The sequence below is a fragment of the Amia ocellicauda genome, chromosome 13 (assembly GCF_036373705.1).
Source record: "Amia ocellicauda isolate fAmiCal2 chromosome 13, fAmiCal2.hap1, whole genome shotgun sequence".
NCBI lineage: Eukaryota > Metazoa > Chordata > Actinopteri > Amiiformes > Amiidae > Amia > Amia ocellicauda.
In genome coordinates, this window is record NC_089862.1 from 20306367 (window position 1) to 20331220 (window position 24854).

Sequence of the window (24854 nt, forward strand, 5' to 3'; positions counted from 1 at the left end):
GCTTTAGCTTATGGAAATTGGGTTTATTTCTTAACTCAGCTTTAACTTTTTATTTTGGGTAGGGTTTTTATTAGTTTTATCACCCAGTTTATTAAAGGTGGTTTTAGATTTATGTTATCTTTTAAGTTGGAAGCACTGCCCAAGGGGGAGGGGTTTCTGTTCACTGCTGTAGGAACCTGATCGAAACGTCAATTTATCAAAGCTGCCATTGGCTCCTGCGCTCGTCACTCAGAACAGGTCCTTTCCCACGTCCTGTTCCATAAAACGTGACGTCAGCACAGGTTTGTCCTCTTTTCACCTGGACTTGAGAACGTGAGCTCTCTGTGTCTTGTCTGTGCATTAGACCCTTATTGTTATTTAACAATTATTATCGGTTTTAGATCCCGCTATGGCTGGTGGCCTACAACCCTCGGCCCCTGGCTCCACGTCACCCGGTGTCCCCAGAAATCCCGGCACACAAGGTGTGGTTAAGCCTACGGGCCCACATGGCTCTTGTATCCAGCACCTGGTGCATCGCATACACAGCGTTCAGTCCAGCAACCACTAGGTTGCATTTGGTTGGTGTTAAAGTGCCCCGTGCACATAAATGTTACAGGGTGGAGACGCACTTACCGGACGCACTTACAGCGGCAAGGCAGAGGCGTTTCAGTTGTTGTGTGCCCCTGGTGCAAACATTGACCGGCGCCTCTGCTGCACGTTTCCCTGTAGTGTGCACTCAGCGATGAGCTCCTCTCGCCCCCACCACCGTGCTGGTTGCAGCCAACACACCTTGCCCGTCTGGAGTGGGGAGGTCCTATGCCCCATTTCTCTGGGCACCGACAGCAGGCGAAATCTGGTAGCGACTTCTGGTTCCGCTATAGCGCAATCTCCGCCGTGCCCGAAGGTCTTCCACTCTGGCGAGCGATGGGGGGGCCTCAGGGGTGCTGGATCTCCGACTCTCCCCGAGCCCCTCCGCCTCCTCCTCCTGGGTTGTGGTGATGGAGACTGCCGCGCCTCCCGCGCTTGTATCTCCACCTACACTCACTGCTGTGCCGGCTGCCGCTACTGCACCTACCATGGCAGCTGCTCCCCCTGCGGTAGCCGGCCCTACCTGTCTGCTGTGCCTGTGGTGCGTGACGCTACGGCCATGCGTGCACCCCTGTGCATGCACGTGACCGACAGGGAAGAGTGCCGGAGCAGTAATCCAAAGGGCTGTGGAGGCTCTCCAACTCCCCTGGCCCTCGCCGCACTCCAGATTCGAGAGGGGTCAGTGTTCGCAGTGGGCCAAACGGGCACTCCCGCTGCTGCCTGACCACCTCAAAGAACTGAGGGCCACCTGGGACCATCCGGCAACAGCCCCCACCCTAGACAGGAGAGGGGAGGCTTAAGCCAGGACCCAGGGCATGGCAGAAGCGGGCTTGGTGGAATTTTCTCGGGTTAATTCCACCATAGCTGCTTTCGTCTCCCTGCCTCTGCTGTCCATGAAGCTACACGACCTGGCCTGCCCCAATAGGCAGTGTCGTGTGATGGGGATGCTGCTCTGGAGGGCTTATGAGGTAAAAGCCCAAACTGCCCGCCTCAGAAATACTGAGAGCCTGCTGGCCCTGTACTTGGCCCAGCTGGTGGAGCCCTCGGAGCATGATCGCTGAGATAGCAGTGGCGTCCTGACCAGCTCGTTGCGGTGATGCACCAGGGGGCAAGGCCAACTGGGCAATCTCTGGCAGCCAGTGTGGCGGCGCGCCGCCAGACTCTGGCTGTCCCAGGAACGGCGAGTTCCTGAGGTGGATAGGACTCACCTCATGGACACCCCTATCTCACTTGGCTTCACCTTTGGCCCCTCTGTGGAGGAGATGCTCATACACACCCTCCGAGAGAGAGCAGTCCCTGCAGATGGCCCGCGTTTATCCTCTTGCACCCCAGGCCCAGCAGCACATGTAGTCTGTAGCGGGGAGGCCCCCTGACCGCGGCTCCCAAGCCACAGCCCAGGCCACAGGCCAGATCACAGCCCCGTTCACCCTGCCCCGGCCACCCTGGTCCCCGGCAGCCCATGGCTGGCTAACTATTCTGTTGTTTTTCATTGGGTCTGTGGCCCCGTTCCTATGGATCAGGGGTCCACTGCCATGATAATGCACGCAGGCCGGATAAGTTGCTTGATTGCCCCACGCCAAGTATTGTGCAAGTAGATTTGGCCTTGCTCCTAGCTGCACTAGTACAGCACATGGCCTTGCTATTGTAAGCGGAGGGCATAAGAGTTAACCTCTGTAGCCCTGCTTTGTATATGCTGAAACTAGACAGTTCCCGGTAAGAGTGTGACTACGGTCCTCGCTCCTGGGCGGTTCAGGTGAGGCCCCTGAACGGGGCTCCTGAAGTTACTGTCTGGAGTTGTGTTGCCGAGGCCCCTAGCAGTACACCTCTGGGCAAAAATCAGCTCGCTGCCTCCTCCCTTGCGATGGGTGTGTTATACAATAACCCCTCCCCCTTGGGCAGTGCTTCCAACTTGAAAGATAACGATAGGTTGTCTGATAAAGGAAGCACTGCCCAAGGGTTGCAAGGTCGTGCAGGAGTGCTAGCTCCCAGCAAGAGGACGAACCTGTGCTGACGTCACATTTTATAGAACAGTAAGTGGGAAGGGACCTGTTCTGAGTGACGAGCATAGGGACCAATGGCAGCTTTGATAGTGACATTTCGATCAGGTTCCTATGGCAGTGCGCAGTATTCATTTTTAATATTATTATAATAATAAAAAACGTTTTTCCTCTTAACAGTGTGAAATTTGGTATTTACATTAATGGATATAATATCTTAATTGTGATGCATGAAACTGAGGCACTGAGACAACAAAATATGAAAAACGTTCAAGGAAAATGCAGTCAATTTAAATACATTCATTAGGCCCTAATCCATCGATTTCCAGTCTGAAGTTTTGAGGGAGTCTGCAATTGGCATGCTGACTGTTCCCTCAAAACATCTGTGGCATTGTGTTGTGTGCACATTTTAGAGTGGTCTTTTATTGTCCCCAGCACAAGGTGCACCTGTGTAATGATCATGCTGATTAATCAGCTTCTTGATTTGCCACACCTGTCAGGTGGATGGATTATCTTGGCAAAGGAGAAATGCTCACTAACAGGGATGTAAACAATTTGCAGAAATAAGCTTAATGTGCATATGGAAAATTTCTGGTATTTTTCATCTTTTTCGTGTGTGTGTGTGTGTATATATATATATATATATATATACATATATATATATACAGTGAGGGAAAAAAGTATTTGATCCCCTGCTGATTTTGTACATTTGCCCACTGACAAAGAAATGATCAGTCTATAATTTTAATGGTAGGTGTATTTTAACATTGAGAGACAGAATAACAACAACAAAATCCAGAAAAACGCATTTCAAAAAAGTTATAAATTGATTTGCATGTTAATGAGGGAAATAAGTATTTGATCCCCTATCAATCAGCAAGATTTCTGGCTCCCAGGTGTCTTATATACAGGTAACGAGCTGAGATTAGGAGCACTCTCTTAAAGGGAGTGCTCCTAATCTCCGCTCATTACCTGTATAAAAGACACCTGTCCACAGAAGCAATCAATCAATCAGAATCCAAACTCTCCACCATGGCCAAGACCAAAGAGCTGTCCAAGGTTGTCAGGGACAAGATTGTAGACCTACACAAGGCTGGAATGGGCTACAAGACCATCGCCAAGCAGCTTGGTGAGAAGGTGGCAACAGTTGGTGCGATTATTCGCAAATGGAAGAAACACAACTGTCAGTCTCCCTCGGTCTGGGGCTCCATGCAAGATCTCACCTCGTGGAGTTTCAATGATCATGAGAACGGTGAAGAATCAGCCCAGAACTACACGGGAGGATCTTGTTAATGATCTCAAGGCAGCTGGGACCATAGTCACCAAGAAAACAATTGGTAACACACTACGCCGTGAAGGACTGAAATCCTGCAGCGCCCGCAAGGTCCCCCTGCTCAAGGAAGCACATGTACAGGCCCGTCTGAAGTTTGCCAATGAACATCTGAATGATTCAGAGGAGAACTGGGTGAAAGTGTTGTGGTCAGATGAGACCAAAATCGAGCTCTTTGGCATCAACTCAACTCGCCGTGTTTGGAGGAGGAGGAATGACCCCAAGAACACCATCCCCACCGTCAAACATGGAGGTGGAAACATTATGCTTTAGGGGTGTTTTTCTGCTAAGGGGACAGGACAACTGCACCACATCAAAGGGACGATGGACGGGACCATGTACCGTCAAATATTGGGTGAGAACCTCCTTCCCTCAGCCAGGGCATTGAAAATGGGTCGTGTTTTGGGTCATTGTCATGCTGGAATACCCATCCACACAGCCAAGGCAACAAAGTTGTGGCTCAAGAAGGAGCACATTAAGGTCCTGGAGTGGCCTAGCCAGTCTCCAGACCTTAATCCCATAGAAAATCTGTGGAGGGAGCTGAAGGTTCGAGTTGCCAAACGTCAGCCTCGAAACCTTAATGACTTGGAGAGGATCTGCAAAGAGGAGTGGGACAAAATCCCTCCTGAGATGTGTGCAAACCTGGTGGCCAACTACAAGAAACGTCTGACCTCTGTGATTGCCAACAAGGGTTTTGCCACCAAGTACTAAGTCGAAGGGGTCAAATACTTATTTCCCTCATTAACATGCAAATCAATGTATAACTTTTTTGAAATGCATTTTTCTGGATTTTTGTGTTGTTATTCTGTCTCTCATTGTTAAAATACACCTACCATTAAAATTATAGACTGATCATTTCTTTGTCAGTGGGCAAACGTACAAAATCAGCAGGGGATCAAATACTTTTTTCCCACCCTGTGTGTGTATATATATGTGTGTATATGTGTGTATATATATATATATATTGTTACATTCATTTAATATTTGTATATAAATCAGTGCTGGTTTGTGTTAAAGACTAATGATTAAATTCCTCAGAAACTACAGATTACGAAATAATGAATCTAATTTGGGATAGAACAAGGCTTGCTTTTGTAACTTGAAATCAATTGACAAATACACAGATTGCTTCACTGGAATGATTATGGGAAAAGATCTTGTTCAAATAACAGAATGTCCTGTTCAGTTATCTGTCATTGTCATACTTTTTGATTTTGAAATAAGGTAGTCTACACAGATCCATATAAAGTTTGTACAGGTGCTGGGTATGAAATTTACAAGTTGAAAAGATACCCCCACACATGAATAATTGCTCCCAAGTGTTTATTATGCAGTGTTTTGACCTGTATGGTTTTCATCAGATATATACATATCATACTATGCAACATTTGCCCAGCTCCTGGTTTGCATTCAGCTTGTGCTGTAAGGTGATATGGGTGTGGTAATTGCAGGTTTGTTTCCCCCCTTCAAAGAGTCAAAGCAGTATAAACATTCTGAGGAAAAAATATTCATAATCATACAATACTTTTATACTTCTTAACTTTTGGGGATTGTTTAACTTAGCACAAAATGAAAATACTTGTTCTGCAATATAATTGGTGGTGCATGGAGCATTACAGAAAATTATATACATAATCAGTAGCACATATAATCTATTAATACTTCTCCTAACTACAATAGTGATTATTTCTCACCAAAGGGAGTCGCATATACATCTGCTCAGTAAATAAACTGTTATGTTTACTCTTTCACTCTTTCAAAAAATGGAAACTCTGTTTGAACAGTATGTGCCTTGCCAAAACTAAAAAAATCCTTCAGTAAAACAAGGAAGTGTAAGCTGCAATTACACAAGTTACGGGAAGAGAAGGTGCCTGATAGTCATAAATAATTTCCTAAGTTATTACAGATCCAGCCCTCACTACAGTTTCCTCTGTAAAAGCAGAAAGTTAAGTGTCTGTAAACTTACTCAGAAGTGCTGAGTAATGTTAAGGCATCCATTTGGCTGATGCAAACCTGTAGATTTTGCATCATAATTATGAACAACAGTTCAGAGTGCAAGAGATCGACACAGTAGCAGGAGCTAGATCATTATGACAAGGCAGCTGGTAGTTAAGAATGCAGGATTTCAATAGGGAATAGGCTCAGCTTAGAATAAGCTGGGGAGGCAGAGTCTCTTTTCAGAGAAACCACAGTTTCTATCAAGTGTATCAGAGCTCAAGGCTAAGCCAGTTAAAGTTGTGTCGGTCTGCAGAGAGAAGGGTCGTGTTTCATCATGTCCAGAAAGTCTGCTACTATCTATGATGTGTCTGGTATCAGTAAAGGGGACTCCAAAAGGAAGCTCCCATATGAGGACTCCAAGAACCCTGTAGCCACAGATAAAGTGGAACTAAAGAAAAAGGTAACTTTGCTGAGAGGGATCTCAATTATAGTTGGATCCATCATCGGAGCGGGAATATTCATCTCACCCAAAGGTATCCTGAAAAACTCTGGAAGTGTAGGAATGTCTCTTGTGATTTGGAGTGCATGTGGAGTCCTGTCACTATTTGGTAAGGAGAAGGTATTTTCCATTCATTTTATATCTATATAAGGTGTGAATTATATATTTTCCTACATGTATTCATTCTATATAATAATCTGTTCAAGTTGTAGTGTCTCTTGATTTTAAAATCAGTTTTTCCCCCTGCGGTTATTTTTAGTTGTTTTCTTTCTGTATTACAACATTTCAAACTTGTATAGTCTTATATTAGACAAACCAGAAAGAATTACTTTTGTTCAGGCTAACAGGATTATCTAATATCCAGCTGCTTGTGCTGTACATTTCAATGTATTTGCTCCTTTATTACTTGATACTTAGGAGTGGCCACATAATTTTACATATATGAAGAAATATAAAGTATAAAATATATATGTATGTATTACATATGGAATTTGGTATTTTAATGACAATATACATGTTCAGACTTATTTATACACTAAGAAATAAATGTATGATACCTCTCATCAGCATGCCTTTTTATAAACTAAGATATGTGAAACTATTACTTTCCTCTTATCTTATCCTTTAATGGTTCTACTCACATGATGAGATCATAACTGACTGGTTCAAAGTGGGAAAATGCACTTGCCCACAAGAGTGTAAAATCCAGTAGGATTATTTTTAATCCTTTTAAAATAGTTACATATTTTCATTATTATTATTATTATTATTATTATTATTTACATCTCAGCAAACACTCTTACTCAGCAAATGAGACAACTGTTTTGAATTATACTGATAAAATGATAACTAGGTACACATACACCATAAGTAAAGTTATATCCTAGAAATAAATGTATTGTCTAGAGATCTCTTTAAGAAGAATACTCCTTTCATTATCACTATAAAAGGCACTGTAGACGTGTACATTTTTTATTTCAGTATAAAATAAATTGTAGAACCACTAACATTGGAAAAACTCCCTGTACAATGAAGTAGATGCCTCCAAATATTCATAAGCAGACTTAAAAGATCACTTTACATTGGTAAGATGCATGATAACAGTAAATCCACCCTTTAAATCAATAGATCAGTCAGTTAGTGTTTTTATTAACAAGTGTTAAATAAAAAGATAATGAATACAACATTTCACATGGATCATGGCATTGCATTTTCTTACTCAACTATTATGTAATGAATATTAATGTTACCAGTTAGCATTATTCACTGAAATAATACATCAAAATAATTTGATGTGCTGTAATAATTTAAAAAAAATCAAAACTGTCCTCTCATAATGAGATTGTGTGTGTGCTTGCATTAAGACTGCCATATGTTTGAATCTTGGTAAACAAAATACAAACCAAAAAGTATGTGTATATACACATTATAAATATAGTAGGACGTACAAAATGTGTACACAGCTGTTGTGTCACAAATGGGGAATTAAAACACATTTTGAATAATGTTAGTCCAAATAATCCAAATGTGTACAAATCTGACATTATTATTAGTATTTAAGTGTATGCTAGAGTGGAGAATCATAGTGTTCATAACACTGCACTGCATAATGCTGTACAAATTAGGAAGACTAATTTCTTTTTTTTTCAACCTAATCATGATGACTTTGCATTTCTTGAGCATAAATTATTAATTGAGGTCACTGTATATATATATATATATATATATATATATATATATATATATATATATATATAGTTACAGATAACTCAAACACATAAAGTACACATATAGTAGATTCATGTTCTATGTGTTCTTAATTCTGAGAAAAGGTAAAAAGACAGAAAAAATGTCAATCCTGTTAGAACTGAGTTGCAGTGGCATGGTATACATTAAAATAATGTATTTCCATATTAAAGTTGAGCTTTATGCTCAAACATTATATGCAAAATGTGAAAGCCAAATGTGGTTTAATATTTTATTGCCAAGTGCTTTCTGCAAATTGCAATATATCCCATCAAGTGGCTCCAGTTTATAACAAAAACATGTTTAACCTTGAAAAATAGAACAATAAAGATGTTTCTAGCAATGCAGCTGCAGGGGGCCCATGACTCCAGCATGTGACCTTAAATCCCTGGCAACCAACCCTAGTTTAGACACAATGTGATGGAACTTTTCGATGAACTTGAAATTGTCGATGGAATTATTAAAATGAGTGACTTATTCTGAGTAAGTTGGTGCCTTATATATTGCTAAACAATTATGCATTTGGTACAAGGTGAAAATGAAATGTTGAGCTTCGAGGCGTTTATTTTTAAAATAATGGCAAATAAGTATTGCAACATATTGTCAGAGAAAAACTAGACATGGGGCCCAATTACATTTAAAATGTTTGCATGCCACTTATGTGAAAAGTTAGTCGCAATTCTGAATATTGCTCAGCCACTTCATAACAGGAGCTGGGTACAGGGAGACCGCAAGCTTTGTGGGTGTGGCTTCTGAAATTGGCAGGCAGTGAGAAAACTACTGTTAGCCAATCATATTGGTTGTTATTTAAACTAAAACAGATAGTGGGAGCATAATTAAATATAATTACCCAACCCACTAATAGCAAACTACAGACCCAAAATTGAGAGTGGTTTTATGTATAATTAAAAGAAAGTAGCAATTAACCATAAATCAAGCTAACATTGAGGAAAGGTTTGTCATTTTAAATCTGTTATCTCATATTCATCTGCTTATATTGTATTTTTAGATTAGGAAGAAATATTTTGTTAACCATGAACACGTGAATGTGTATAATGAGGATTTGTTTTGAGGTAGTGAAATGTTATACATATCCTAATAATAATATTATTACAATACAATACAGCCTAAGCAATTTCCTCTCCATAATGCTTTCCCTTAATTACATAGGCTATGTGAAGTGGTTGGTACAACTTGTGTGGGCACTTAAACTGTAAATACATATTTGTGTGGCATATAAGAGGGGTCTGAAAACATTTGTGGAGTTAACATGTGTGTTTTAACCTTACTCGAGACAATATGCTAGTCAAATTAATAAGAAGCGCTGACATTTCGAATTCCCTACAAGAGCCAAAACCGGTCATTTTAACCAATAGCTCTTTAACAGCTGTGGTATGATAATGAAAGACAAAAGATTGTATAAAACTCCAAAGTTTTATTTATAAACATCAAATCCCACATTTATATAGCATAAACAGAATCTAAAAGGAAATATGAACCATGTTACATAACCATGTACAATAAACTAAAGAAACGAAAGGAAGAAAAAGTGTGAACTTGAATATTGAATAATGCACAATGCAATACTTATTTTTGTTAAAAAATAACTTGCATTTATCAAAACATTAAAAGTACGCAAAAGTAAACATTTTCAAAACTGTGTAAACTATTTTTTCAACATATAAAGCTTTTACATAACATTACTACCTTATATAGCCAACTTACCTGGCAGCTTTCTACTCAGTACAGTCCACACAGAACACATGGTTCCACTTTTCCTGAGGATGTACCACATACTGCCTAACTTTCAATTCCCTGGCCAAATGCAGTGAAGTGAAAAACAGTTGCGTTGTCACATTCCTTTTGCAAGGTATGGATCTGTCAACTTCAGCAACACGTTGTCTCCCAGTCTCTGGCCAGCAGGATGAGTGTAATTCCTCCCCAGGTAGGGGAAACCATTGAGGAGATATTTTTAAATTACATCTGTTCCCATCCAAATCTTGATGCCAAACTTGTCAGGTTTGTTTGCCATATACTGGGTGAACATACAGTGTGATTTTGTAGGAAACAGCTGCTCATCTACTGTGATGTTTGGTCCTGGCTTGTTACAGGCAATACTGTTTTTGATAAAAAAAACTTCCCAGATGTCTGACCCCAGGGCAAATGTATTAGTTTGTAGGCATGTTCTCACATGAAAATGAATGTATCACTTAACTTCTCTGAACCAATTACGTGACATTGTCTCAGGAAAAAAGGAATTCCCCACTTCTTTGACGACAAGTTCTTCAGGTGAAGACTTTTCCCACCATATGCGCCGCAAATATATAACATCAGTAGAGTAAAAGTATCTTCCCAATCCTTGCCTGGCACCCTAGCATCTATGTACAAATATTGTAACAAGATCAATCCCATTTATGCAAAACCTAGTTGTGCACAGGCTCTAAGTTGTAGGAACAGGTAATGTTATACTTGTGCCTAGAGTAAAACTCAAGTATTTGATAGATCCTTCTCTCTCTCTTCATCTTATCCATCTGTAGTAGAATGATATAGTAAGAGTGGGTTTCCCCCAATTAAATAACTCTTGCAAGATATTTGTGCTGTGCTATAGTTTAACTATGATACCCAGAAGAACAAAGCCTAATAAGAACCAGTTTTCATCAGCAATTTGGGTGTGCTACATCATACAAGCCCCCTTATATTAAATGTTACATATACCTTAATTTTACCTGGTTTGACCATATAAGGTTGTTAATAACAAGTTGTCAGGCAGAAACCAAACTCCCACTCATCACGGGACAGATATGTGGGCCCTGTTATCTTTCTCTCCAATCTGGTCTGCATAAAAGTGCCTGTATTTGTCTAAGACTGTTCTTGAGATTGCCTCTTGGTCCTCTCGTAATTAATTCCCTTTGATTGACTATGCAGCTCTCTCTGGATTATTTTAGACTCTTCAGTAACCTTTCAATTTATGATTGAGCACAACTATATTACTAGCTAATATTGAATTTATTCTAAAATAGCTAATGGCAGAATGGTGAAGATCTCTCTCGATATACACACATATAGATGTATAGATAAATTGATAGATATCAATCTATACCAGATAGTATACTCATACATGTATAACAAATATTCTAATGTTTAATAGAACTAGATTATGCAAAAATACAATAAGTAATGTGCTATTGTATATCAGCAGCACTTAATCATTTAAATTGCAGTATTTCTCAAGTTCAAAAGTAACACATAGTGAATGTTCAGATATTTATCACATTTTTAACACTTGTTGGCCACACTAGTCTAGAGATTGATAAGGATGCAGGCAGGAATTCAACCAATGAGTGTGTCCGCACAGTGAGGAACGACAGTCCGGTCAGGTCAGGTTCCTCTGGTCTTTCAAATATCAATCTGAAAGGTGATCATGCAAATACGGAGAATAAATCACTTAGATATTCTACTGAAGCAAGTAGTTTTCCCCACTGTTCATGGTCTCGGGTAAGATGAGTGTTCTACTGGTATAGCGAGGATAAACAGTCTTTAGTGCAGAGTGATTAACTAGTACTGGACTGCATTATTCCAATTAAGTTTGACGGTAGAAAATGTTCAAACTAGGCATGATCACGGTGATTAGGCAAGAATTCTAGTTTGAGTAACGTACTGTTATACACAAAGTTTGATAACTGTGTGAAGAATTCTGAATATGGTCTCCTCTGCTGAGCCTGGGCTGCTGGTTGGGTTCAGAGTTCATTCTGAGAGTCATGCAGCATGAAACACAGACTTGCATTGCGTTTTGAAGGGAGCTGGGTACTTGGCTAAGTCTCAGCTTTCTGTGTATTTGGCAAGCCTGTACAGCACACAGAGCAACTGATTTATGTTGGGCCTCCACATTCTAAGGAAGAAATAATACAAGCGCTGATTGGTGTACTTCCAATTTTGGAATCTTGGATCTCACATAGGATAGATACATCACCTGCTGATTGGCTGATTTATGACCTCATCTTCTCTTTGATGTTGAGGGTGTGATTGACACCTTCCAGAACAGAGTTGTAGATTTAGCATTGTGTGAAAACATGTCGAGTTGACTGAGGGCCCATCTCCTGAATGGCTTGATATCAAGATGTCCATATTCCTCCCCTCCCCACTCCGTGGACTTAGATTCAACATACATCTTTGATGCACTTTATGTCCTGCTAGAACTGACCAGACTCTGAAGGGTCAGAGATCTGGAAAGGGAAGAAAGAAAACATTGTAAGGACAGAATAAAAACTTAAAGTAAAAAGTATAAATTGAATAAATGAATGAAGTAAATATGCAAACAAATCAATAATATGAACACACAGACAAATAGACAGCATAAAAATAGGTACTGCAAGGTGTTCAGCAAGTGCTGGAAGGTGGTGAGGGACTGAGTAATCCTGAGCTTAGTAGGTTGGCCATTCTACCACTTGGGGGTGAAGTTGGAGGCTGAACAAGCTCTGGAGGCACCTCTGATAGTGGTATACAGCCAGTCCTCCACTTCTGGAAGACCTGTGTGCTCTGGAAGGGTGGTGGAGAGAGACAGGAGTCTGGAGGTAACTGGATGCAGTCTGGTCGAGACAGTGGTAGGAAAGAAAATAGTCTTCAACTGGATGAGAGCTGCAACCAGGAGCCAATATAGAGAATGGATTAAGGGAGTAGTGTTTACAAAATGGAGAAGAACATTAGGCAAGCAACTGAGTCCAGGATGACCTGGAGCAGGCAGGTCGGTGCTGCTGGCAGGCAAGGCAGGAGGTTTTGCAGTAGTCTAGGCAGGAGAGTAATATGGCTTGGGTCTCCTTGCAATCATGTATTAATTTATTTATTTACATAGTTATATGGTTAGAGATACATTACTCATTCATTTAAAAGATTTTGTACAATTTTTGTACAATCGTGACACCTAGAGCATCTGTTGCAACCGGGCTTGTTGTAGAACTAATATAATTGTCCCTGGTTATTAATAGTAATTTTACAATTAATCTGTAACATTGCACAGTTACTCTATAAATCAGTTTCACAGGCAATACTCAATCGACATTCTGAAGGTTTCAGACTGAAAAACAGGTTGGTGGTTCACTGAAAATCACCAGTGAATGCAAAAGTATGAGTTTTGCTGTGGGAAAGCATACAGTAGCTGGACAGCAAAGGAAATCATTTTAGATTCTCTGACACCTAGATTTCAGTCGCAATTATGGAGGTGGGTTACCATTTATGAACATTTTTTATAGGATATGCTGCAAATATAAAACTACAATTCCAATTTATGACTTAAAAATCAGTTAAAAGAGGTGAAGTAGCCATTTGGAAGGACAGGCACAATTAGGATGAATTCCAACAGGTAAATTGCAAGAAATCTGCAGTTAGTACAGAGCACAGTACTAAGGCATGTCCTAGCTATTGTGGTTCTGTCTCATGTTCATCTCCAATTACATACTCAATTACAACAATATACATTCAAAACAAATTGAAGAGTAGCTGTTGCCCTCCTTAGTACAGTACTTAGGATTAAGCATTGTTGGTGTTCTACCAAACAGGAACCGAAGACAATCTGAAACGTTGTATTATCTGTACCCACAAGTAATTATTATTTTCATTATTATGTTATACATTTACATATAAAATATATATATGTTTATGCACATAATACCATAGTGTCATCATGTTTTCTTTAATTATTATCAATTAAATACTATCAGAGCAACCAAGTTGAGTATATACAAATAAATTAACAAGTAAAAAGTTGATTTAACCATTAGGTCGCAATGATGCCCCTAACACTAACTAATTAAGTATGTGTAAGATAACAGCAAATTTAACATAGCATGAAGGGAAACAGCATCAACACCCTGGAGGCCACCCACGCAGTGTTTTCAAACTTGAGGCCATTAAGATTACCTGTGTGGGAGTGGAAGAGTTTCCTGTGCCATGGCTACAGGCCACAAGCAAAGATAGGCTAATACAGACTGCAAAATAAATACATGCATGAAAATATGTATTTATGTTTGTTTAATAAATTGTATCTAAGGTTTCTCACTATCTCATAATTGTAGGGGTGTTTTTATTATTATTGCTTTGATGCAACTTCAACTTCAGTGGATCAAATGCATCATTGCAGACATTAGGTACTAAAAAGTTGATGGTTTGTTGTGTTATATTGGATGTGCAGCCCTGCTCTGTTAATTTACAATCTCTGGGATGATTATACTGAGTGGTATTAGTATGCCATTTGGGAAACATTATGAAGAAACCCTCTTAAAAGATGAAAAACGGCAGCACAATGGCAGTTGTGTTGCAAATGGAAAATAAGTCTTTATTCAGGCCGGCCCGGAAGAATAACAGAGTGAACGCAATTCAGTCTCGTGCTCAACCAGCTTTCTTACAGTTCTCTTCCGGGTTTTGTATTTTATACAGTTGTAAACAAAAGGTGAATAATGTCCAATCAGCAGAGGGCAGTGTCCTGGATGTGCATGTGGATTGGCTCAGCCCTCACTTCTCTACTTCCTCTTCCTCTTTTGGAGTGTAGGGTTACCAAGCAGCGAGGGTGATGTCACTGTTTCCTCTGCAAAGCATTCTGAGATACGCAAAGGACTGTGGGGGAGAGAGAAAAGTGGCTGTGCAGGGTGAGGGAAGAGTTGTTCCACATGTTTTACACGTGGAATCAGAAAAGTGGGTGTGTAGTGGGAGAGAGACAGACACAGAACTATACAACATAGATAAATATAAATAATATAAATAAATAATAAAGCGAACCAGATTAAACCAATCTACCTAGGTGTCGCCCGGCGCATTTGAAGGCAACACACAGCATCACACAGGAGAGCAATCCGGAAGTGAAAAACACAGCGCTCGGAGATGACACCAGCAAAAAGTATAATAGTATTGTGATCTGCAGCAACACTGTGCAGGACTGAGACATCTACGAAATCCAGAGAGGCATACAATTTTTCAACTAAATGCTAGATGCTAAATGCTAAATGCTAATGCATAATGACTAATGGAATGGAACTATGAAACTAAACTGCTGAATCTGCCAAAATAAAGGGAGAAAAAGGAAAAAAAATGGTCATCGAGTGGAATCCAGTTAAAAATCTTCAGGTAGATGAATCAGTCTCTTTCAAGTGGAGAAGCTGCAAATATTGAAGGGAAGAAACTTGACATACACAAATATTTTTTTGTTTCCATTAAATGCAATCTAATATTTCTCTAAACCATAAAGTTTACAAAGTTCAACCTTTTCCAATCATTGAGTGATTTCCATTTTTCATATGCACTCTTGTAGTGTTCGTAATAACGCAAGTCGATATGTTCTTGTGTGAAGTAAAGGTCTTTGCACACTGGATCTGATATGTCATTTGTAGTCTGTCATCTGAAAAGTTGTCCATCAAGGACATTACACATTGGATCCGTTAATACTGCACCAGGTACACAGTCTTTCCCCTCCTTGTGTTTCACAAGGTATGCTACTGTTTCTTTACCTCCACAAGTTCAATGATGTAAAAAAACAACAACCTTATTGCACACAAAGTACATCTCACTATAAAGACATAAATTTGAAATAATGTGGTTCACTTTTGTATTGTTTATCTGTGCTTTACCAGACCCCTTAGGATAATTCTAGCTACATCAATAGGTACCATTCATGTCCAGTTCTTCTGCCATAGCTTGCCATTTATTGCCTTTCTTCTCAATGTCCTTGTAGTCTTTATTTGCTTTGTTGTACAATTCTTCATGGTTAGACATGCAGATTATATATTCTTCCATCAATCCATGTCTTCCTCAAATATGTCATCGGTCAATGTAATTTTTAACACATATAAAATTGTACCGAACTCGTTTCGATTCCAAAATTGCGCATCACCATCTTACAACATTAACCGACTCAGTTTGCAAGGTGACACAGGAATGCTTTTGTTCACTTTTCATGCATGGGAAAAATCAGAAGCATGTTCGGATCCAGTGTGAAAAGGCCTTTGCTTTACTTTGTGCTTTAAATTACGGATTAAAAACATATATTTTTAAAACTGTCATGAATGTAAATTAAATGTTTCAGTAAAGTACCATAAAACTGCTTTTCTCTTTTGATTTATTCATTTTGTTCAGCTTAAATATTTCTTTAAAAAGAAAGATCCTTTTGAAATCCCTTTCAGGTGATAGCTTGTTATTACATTATGTTAAGTTAAGACCATAAATCCTACTGTCAAAATGCATGTCTCCTCCAAACACAGAGAGACGTGCCTGCATGCTTAAATGTAAGTGCAATCTGAACATAAACTCTTCTGGCTAGACACCTTATACTTCTCAATTGGAAGCGGGCTACCCCACCCTCATTTGTTCACTGGATCAGGGACACTATGCAATTTCTCAAATTAGAAAAAATCAAATACACTCTCCAAGTGTCCACTGAGAAGTTTTATTCAATTTGGCAACCTTTTTTTGTCTGTTTTTGATAAATTGAGCCTCCCTTCCCTACCTTAGCTGGAGGTTGAGATACCCTAATCCCTTTTTGGTTGCCTTTCATTCCACTTGTTGCTGGCTGCACATGATAGTTATCTTTTTTTTCAGTTAATATTATTATTACTATTATTATTTTTAATATTATTTATTATATGTGTGAATGTGTGCATTTGTATGTATATATTATTATTATGATTGATTGATTGATTGATTGATTGATTGATTGATTTTTTTAATTGTGGGTGGGTGGGTGGGTGGGTGGGAGGGGATATAATGTATATACATCCCATACTTAATCTTTTGTCTTAAAAAGCGCACTGTGCTTGGCAAGTTTATGATGTTTCAGCATTTTATATTATATTAATGTATCCTTGCTTGGCACTGTGTGAACTATTGCATTAACTCAATAAAAAGATTCATGAAAAAAAAAGGAAAAAAAAAACATACCCCTGGGCTGTGCATCAAAGTGAAACCAAAACCATTCCTATTGTCACCGCCTATGGGTGCTAGGGGTGACCACACCAAACACGACTACGCCACTCCTTTTTTACGAGTGAAGAGCTCGTCACACCCAATACAATTTTCTCCCTGAGTGGGCGCGATGGACCAAAAGGCACCACAACATGGATGAGTAAGGTAAGAAACAAGTTCACAAGGGCACAAAGTCTATTCAGTCCAAAGCAAACACAAGATATCACAATAATTACATACACAGAGGGTTATATAAAAGTAGTTAATAATAAACTCTAATAATAATAAAACTAGCTAAAATGCCTTTAATATATCTGGGTACCTAAAATCCTAAAACTATAACCAAAGCCAAAAAATAATAACCAAGAAATAGAAAAATGCTAATAAAAAGTCTAATAATATCAATTCTCCCTTCAGATGCGGCTGTGGCAGCAAACCCTGTCACCGCAATGGACAGTCTCTCCGGCAGAGGGAAAGGCAATCAATACCCTAATTCCAACCAAGAGAATGAAACGGGATAATTGTTCCCTCAATAAAGCCGTCTCTTTACCACTGTGTTTATGCTTTGTTCATTTAATTCTACAATGCATATATAACCTCGGTTTCCAGTACCAGCCTTTTCAGGAGCTGCTCTGCCCGCTTCCTGCTTGCACCAATATCTCGACAGAGAAAGTAGACTCCTTTGCAACAGCAGTAAATGTAAGCAAATAAAAAAAATATACAAATCAATCAGTGATAAATCAACCCAATTAGTGATTAATGCAGTTACGCACCACTCGGGACACTATTATATAAGTAAAACAACAAAATTCTGATTTAGAAAATACAGTATTAAAAATCAATATTCAGTTCTCCCAACTGTTTAAAAAAATAGACTCCATGTTTTGCAAAAGGAAACCTTGGGAATCCTCACAGGCAATTTTCTGAACTTGAACAATTTTCTGAACTTGAAACAAATGTTCTGAAAACAAACAAACAAAAACATCTTTAGTGTTGGAATGAAGAGATACCAAGAAAGACGAATTTCTGATAATACTAAACATTCTATATATTTTTACTACATTTTTTGTTTCCCATCTGTGGTTTAAACAGTTGCAAGTAGGATCTTCTCTTTTGCAAGTATTTTAATCTTTGATATTATTAATGTCATTCACAGGAGCCTTGTCATATGCTGAGCTAGGCACCTGCATCAAGAAATCGGGAGGCCACTACACCTATGTCCTGGAAGCATTTGGTCCACAAGTTGCTTTTTTAAGACTTTGGGCAGACTTAGTTGCAATACGGTTAGTGATACAAATAAGTCATTTAATCTTATAAATCAATGACCATATCTATAATTTTTAAGTTCTAAAATTGCATACTTGCGTAATATGTTTTGTTTTTAAGTATATTAAAATTAATTCATTGTTTGTACTTAATGAACTTAAAACATGAATCGCAAATGTTAATATATATATATCTTTTTTTTCATGCTGCTCTTTGTGATGTAATGAGTGGTATATGTATGTGTTTACTTTGAGAACTTCACTAGATATTTTGAAAGCATTGGTGTCCATTAGGGAAACATTATATAGGCCTACACCAAAGGCAATGATATATATGCATTTCCCCTCAAAATCTTTTGTATGTTCCCCACCCCCCACACACACCTACATCTGCTTCTAGTACAGAATACAGAATTTCCTACTGGATGTGTTATTGCACAAAACCCAGTGAATTAATGATTTTGCTCATTATATTCTCCTCTACAGTCCTGCAGGTTTTGCTGTTCTTGCCTTAGCATTTGGACGCTACATACTAGAACCCATATTCACGCCATGTGGAGTTCCTGAACTTGCAGTGAAATTTACCACAGCCATTGGAATAAGTAAGTATCCCATAAATAGTTCAGTTTTCCCTTATTATTATTTTAAAGCTCCAACCAATACAGTTCTGTTTTTGCCCCCATCTTCCCTCTAAAACCCATGTGGCTTACTTCGTGTACCCAAATATATATCATCATTGAAAAGCAAAAATCTGTGCTAATGTAAAGGTGCTTGTTAGTCTCACTCCATGAAGAGCTGTATTTATAGTCATTGCACAGAGAAATGCACTGCTCAAGAAAATGAAGGGAACACTTAAATCACACATCAGATCTCGATGAACTAAATATATTAAAGCTCAAAATCTTTACTGTACATTGTGTAATTTGTTGAGAATTAAATGACGTAACAACGGTCAATGGAAACCAAAATCACCAACTGATTGAGGGCTGGATTCAAACTCACACCGAAAATCAAAGTAAACAATTGAAATCACAGGCTGTTCCAACTTGCGTGAATTTAATCACAGCAACTCATAATTGACTCAGTAGTGTGTATGGCCCCCACGTGCCTATATGCACTCCCAACAACGTCTGGGCATGCGCCTGGTGAGACGGCAGAGGGTGTCCTGGGGGATCTCCTCCCAAACCTGGATCAGGGCATCAGTGAGCTCCTGGACAGTCTGTGGCGCTACTTGGCAGCGTCGGATGCACTGATTCATAACAACCCAAAGTTTCTCAATTGGATTCAGGTCTGGGGAATGTGAGGGCCAGGCAATGGCATCAATGCCTTCGTCATCCAGGAACTGCCTACACACTCTGGCCACATGAGGCCGGGCATTGTCCTTCACCAGGAGGAACCCAGGGCCTACTGCATCAGCATAAGGTCTGACGATGGGTCTGAGGATTTCATCCCGGTACCTAACAGCAGTCAGGGTACCATTGGCTAGCATGTGGAGGTCTGTGCAACCCTCCAAGGATATGCCTCCCCAGACCATCACTGACCCACCGCCAAACCGATGTTGCAGGAAGCATAACGTTCACCACGGCATCTCCTGACTCTTTCACGTCTGTCACATGTGCTCAATTCAAACCTGCTCTCATCTGTGAAGAGAACGGGGCGCCAGTGGCGGACCTGCCAATTCTGGTGTTTACTGGCAGATGCCAATCGAGCTGCACGGTGCCCTTCTACAGCCCTGTCCAGCGCTCCTCGTGTAATGGCCAGTCTCTTGATATCTCATCCATGCTCTTGAGACTGTACTAGGAGACACAGCAAACCTTCTTGCGACGGCACATATGGCTGTGCCATCCTGGAGGAGCTGGACTACCTGTGCAACCTGAATGGGCTGCAAATACCGCCTCATGCTACCAGTAGTGACAAGGACACTAGCAAAACGCAAAGAAGACTAGAGAAGAATCAGTCAGGAAGGATAAGGAGAGAGCAATTGTCTGTGGCCACCACCTCCAAAACCATTCCCTTTTTGGGGGTTGTCATGCTGTTACCTCTCCAGTGCACCTGTTGTCACTTTCATTTGCACCAAAACAGGTGACATTGATTCACAATCACTTAGGCTTCCTAACTGGACAGATTCATATCCCTAAAATATACACTCACCTAAAGGATTATTAGGAACACCTGTTCAATTTCTCATTAATGCAATTATCTAACCAACCAATCACATGGCAGTTGCTTCAATGCATTTAGGGGTGTGGTCCTGGTCAAGACAATCTCCTGAACTCCAAACTGAATGTCTGAATGGGAAAGAAAGGTGATTTAAGCAATTTTGAGCGTGGCATGGTTGTTGGTGCCAGACAGGCCGGTCTGAGTATTTCACAATCTGCTCAGTTACTGGGATTTTCACGCACAACCATTTCTAGGGTTTACAAAGAATGGTGTGAAAAGGGAAAAACATCCAGTATGTGGCAGTCCTGTGGGCGAAAATGCCTTGTTGATGCTAGAGGTCAGAGGAGAATGGGTCGACTGATTCAAGCTGATAGAAGAGCAACTTTTGACTGAAATAACCACTCATTACAACCGAGGTATGCAGCAAAGCATTTGTGAAGCCACAACACGTACAACCTTGAGGCGGACCTTCTGGGTACCACCGGGTACCACTCATCTCCACTACAAATAGGAAAAAGAGGCTACAATTTGCACAAGCTCACCAAAATTGGACAGTTGAAGACTGGAAAAATGTTGCCTGGTCTGATGAGTCTCGATTTCTGTTGAGACATTCAGATGGTAGAGTCAGAATTTGCCGTAAACAGAATGAGAACATGGATCCATCATGCCTTGTTACCACTGTGCAGGCTGGTGGTGGTGATGTAATGGTGTGGGGGATGTTTTCTTGGCACACTTTAGGCCCCTTAGTGCCAATTGGGCATCGTTTAAATGCCACGGCCTACCTGAGCATTGTTTCTGACCATGTCCATCCCTTTATGACCACCATGTACCCATCCTCTGATGGCTACTTCCAGCAGGATAATGCACCATGTCACAAAGGTCGAATCATTTCAAATTGGTTTCGTGAACATGACAATGAGTTCACTGTACTAAACTGGCCCCCACAGTCACCAGATCTCAACCCAATAGAACATCTTTGGGATGTGGTGGAACGGGAGCTTCGTGCCCTGGATGTGCATCCCACAAATCTCCATCAACTGCAAGATGCTATCCTATCAATATGGGCCAACATTTCTAAAGAATGCTTTCAGCACCTTGTTGAATCAATGCCACGTAGAATTAAGGCAGTTCTGAAGGCGAAAGGGGGTCAAACACAGTATTAGTATGGTGTTCCTAATAATCCTTTAGGTGAGTGTATATATATACAGTATATATGTCTGCACTTATCAGCTTTTACAGTCTAGGATGTAAGACCTTATATATTGCTTACTGTATCTCATTTACACTTAAATTCTGTAAATTCTAAATTTGTAAAATGTATTATGCCTGAACTGCACTGTATTATTGCACTTTGTTTTGCTGGACAAGGGTGTCTGCTAATAAATAAATAAATTATATATATATATATATATATATATATATATACACTCACCTAAATGATTATTAGGAACACCATACTAATACTGTGTTTGACCCCCTTTCGCCTTCAGAACTGCCTTAATTCTACGTGGCATTGATTCAACAAGGTGCTGAAAGCATTCTTTAGAAATGTTGGCCCATATTGATAGGATAGCATCTTGCAGTTGATGGAGATTTGTGGGATGCACATCCAGGGCACGAAGCTCCCGTTCCACCACATCCCAAAGATGCTCTATTGGGTTGAGATCTGGTTACTGTGGGGGCCAGTTTAGTACAGTGAACTCATTGTCATGTTCAAGAAACCAATTTGAAATGATTCGACCTTTGTGACATGGTGCATTATCCTGCTGGAAGTAGCCATAAGAGGATGGGTACATGGTGGTCATAAAGGGATGGACATGGTCAGAAACAATGCTCAGGTAGGCCGTGGCTTTTAAACGATGCCCAATTGGCACTAAGGGGCCTAAAGTGTGCCAAGAAAACATCCCCCACACCATTACACCACCACCACCAGCCTGCACAGTGGTAACAAGGCATGATGGATCCATGTTCTCATTCTGTTTACACCAAATTCTGACTCTACCATCTGAATGTCTCAACAGAAATCGAGACTCATCAGACCAGGCAACATTTTTCCAGTCTTCAACTGTCCAATTTTGGTGAGCTTGTGCAAATTGTAGCCTCTTTTTCCTATTCGTAGTGGAGATGAGTGGTACCCGGTGTGGTCTTCTGTTGTTGTAGCCCATCCGCCTCAAGGTTGTACGTGTTGTGGCTTCACAAATGCTTTGCTGCATACCTCGGTTGTAACGAGTGGTTATTTCAGTCAAAGTTGCTCTTCTATCAGCTTGAATCAGTCGGCCCATTCTCCTCTGACCTCTAGCATCAACAAGGCATTTTCGCCCACAGGACTGCCGCATACTGGATGTTTTTCCCTTTTCACACCATTCTTTGTAAACCCTAGAAATGGTTGTGCGTGAAAATCCCAGTAACTGAGCAGATTGTGAAATACTCAGACCGGCCCGTCTGGCACCAACAACCATTCCACGCTCAAAATTGCTTAAATCACCTTTCTTTCCCATTCAGACATTCAGTTTGGAGTTCAGGAGATTGTCTTGACTAGGACCACACGCCTAAATGCATTGAAGCAACTGCCATGTGATTGGTTGGTTAGATAATTGCATTAATGAGAAATTGAACAGGTGTTCCTAATAATCCTTTAGGTGAGTGTATATATATATATACTATTTAATCCCTAGACATTGAGTGATGGACACAGGTATACATTCAATTAACTGATTGATAGGCAGACAAGGATATTCGTGTGGAGTGGCACTGAGAAAGATGAATGTACTAGAATATCTAGTTGTTTGTGTGACTTTTAGTTTCCCATATAAAAAGGAAGACTTGGAATTTATTGGTGAGTTGATATCTCAAGACAGGAATCCAATGAAATATTGAGTAACTGGGTGAAAGACCGATTGCAGATCAATAGATGTATATAAAATATAGGGGTCCAGTCAAAACCTCAATAGAAAGAAAGAAGGATGATAGATTCTACTTTATATTAGTGCTTTGACCAGGGCCACAAGTACAATTTATCGGCCACCTGGATTGATTCTGAAATGTGCAGTCTGCAAGACAATGTATTCATAGCAATATTAAACTTGCAGAACAAATTAACTGTTTTGGATATTTTGTTTTTCAAAGGAAAATAGTGGAATACAGATCTTTGAATTACACAAATTCCAAGGAAAACAAAATAAATAAATAATAATAAATACAAAAAACATTTCTAAATTAATAATTATTTAAAAATATTTCAAATCCTAATTAATGAAAACAGTCTTTTGTAACAAGTAGGGAGGTTTTAACAAGGCTATTCTCCCCTTTTTTCATTTGTTTGTAGAAAATCGTCATAGTTAACAGTTTGAGAAACAGACTGCTAAAGCCGAGTTAACACTTCTGGCAGTAACTCACTTACACAGATGGAGATAAAAAGATATGAGGTAGCTAATGCGTAAAACCAAGTGTTGCTATGGTTATAATTTGTCTACCCCATTCAGTTCATATTATTTCATTAAACCTTGAATATGTTCAGTGAAGTATGGTCAGATAGAAACCAAAATGACTTATTCCATTCATGTGTATAGGGTAAGCTCTTGCTAAGAAGCAGGATGGGCTTATCTGACTTACCCATACCCATACCTTGTAACACCGATTTGAAATGCTTTCTCAGTCACAACTTTGAACACCCATTCCACACTGTAAAAACACGTGATACCCCAAAGCACCAGGGATTTGTGGACTCTTGAGAACCACAAAGCTGATGCCAACAAACAGAGAAACGCAAATCTTGGCACAATCTGTTCATACTGATCACTTTGCTAATATCTTTTTTATTTATTATTATTTTTATTTTTTTGCAGCCTCTGTGATGTACTTGAATAGCATGAGTGTTACCTGGACTGCAAGGATACAGATCTTTTTGACCTTTTGTAAACTCACAGCTTTAGCATGTATCATCATACCTGGGATCATTCAGCTCTTTAAAGGTACTGTTTTGTTTTGTTTTCTAGTTGGAGGATGTAAACTTTGCAACAGTGTAACTCTGGGTCTTCTCAAACCATATAGTTAATCTTTTGTTTTACAGTATTCAGTTTCCATGGTGAAAGTTTACTTTCCCAAGGACCACCCACTTTTCTCTTAATGCCATGCAGCTGTTTATATTATTAAATAACTGTTCTTGGGCCAAATACAAATCCAGAACAGGTTTAAATCTCCATAAAACTGATGCAAATCCTTGATATTTGTATTTAGTCAAAATATTACTATAATTAATGTATTTGTTTTCTTTGTCATTTCAGGAGAAACACAGAATTTTGAGAATGCATTTGAGGTTAATAAGGTTAAATTAACTGAATTACCTCTTGCATTTTACTCTGGGATGTATGCCTATGCTGGATGGTAAGTTGAAATATGTACCACTAAAT

At 39.7% G+C, this 24854-nt stretch overlaps 1 protein-coding gene across 2 annotated transcripts in view; it reads left to right on the forward strand.

Annotated features, from left to right (window-relative positions):
- Positions 1-5808: 5808 nt before the first annotated feature.
- Positions 5809-24854, forward strand: part of slc7a11 (solute carrier family 7 member 11) — a 39965-nt gene continuing 20919 nt past the window's right edge. Inside the window, exons 1-5 of one of the 2 annotated variants that reach the window (XM_066720147.1) lie at positions 5809-6440; positions 18177-18303; positions 18772-18887; positions 24291-24416; positions 24729-24828. In XM_066720147.1, coding sequence (XP_066576244.1) covers positions 6167-6440; positions 18177-18303; positions 18772-18887; positions 24291-24416; positions 24729-24828 — 743 coding nt within the window. In that variant the 5' untranslated portion in view covers positions 5809-6166. The remainder of the gene's footprint in view (positions 6441-18176; positions 18304-18771; positions 18888-24290; positions 24417-24728; positions 24829-24854) is intronic. The other variant, XM_066720145.1, reaches the window with a different exon arrangement.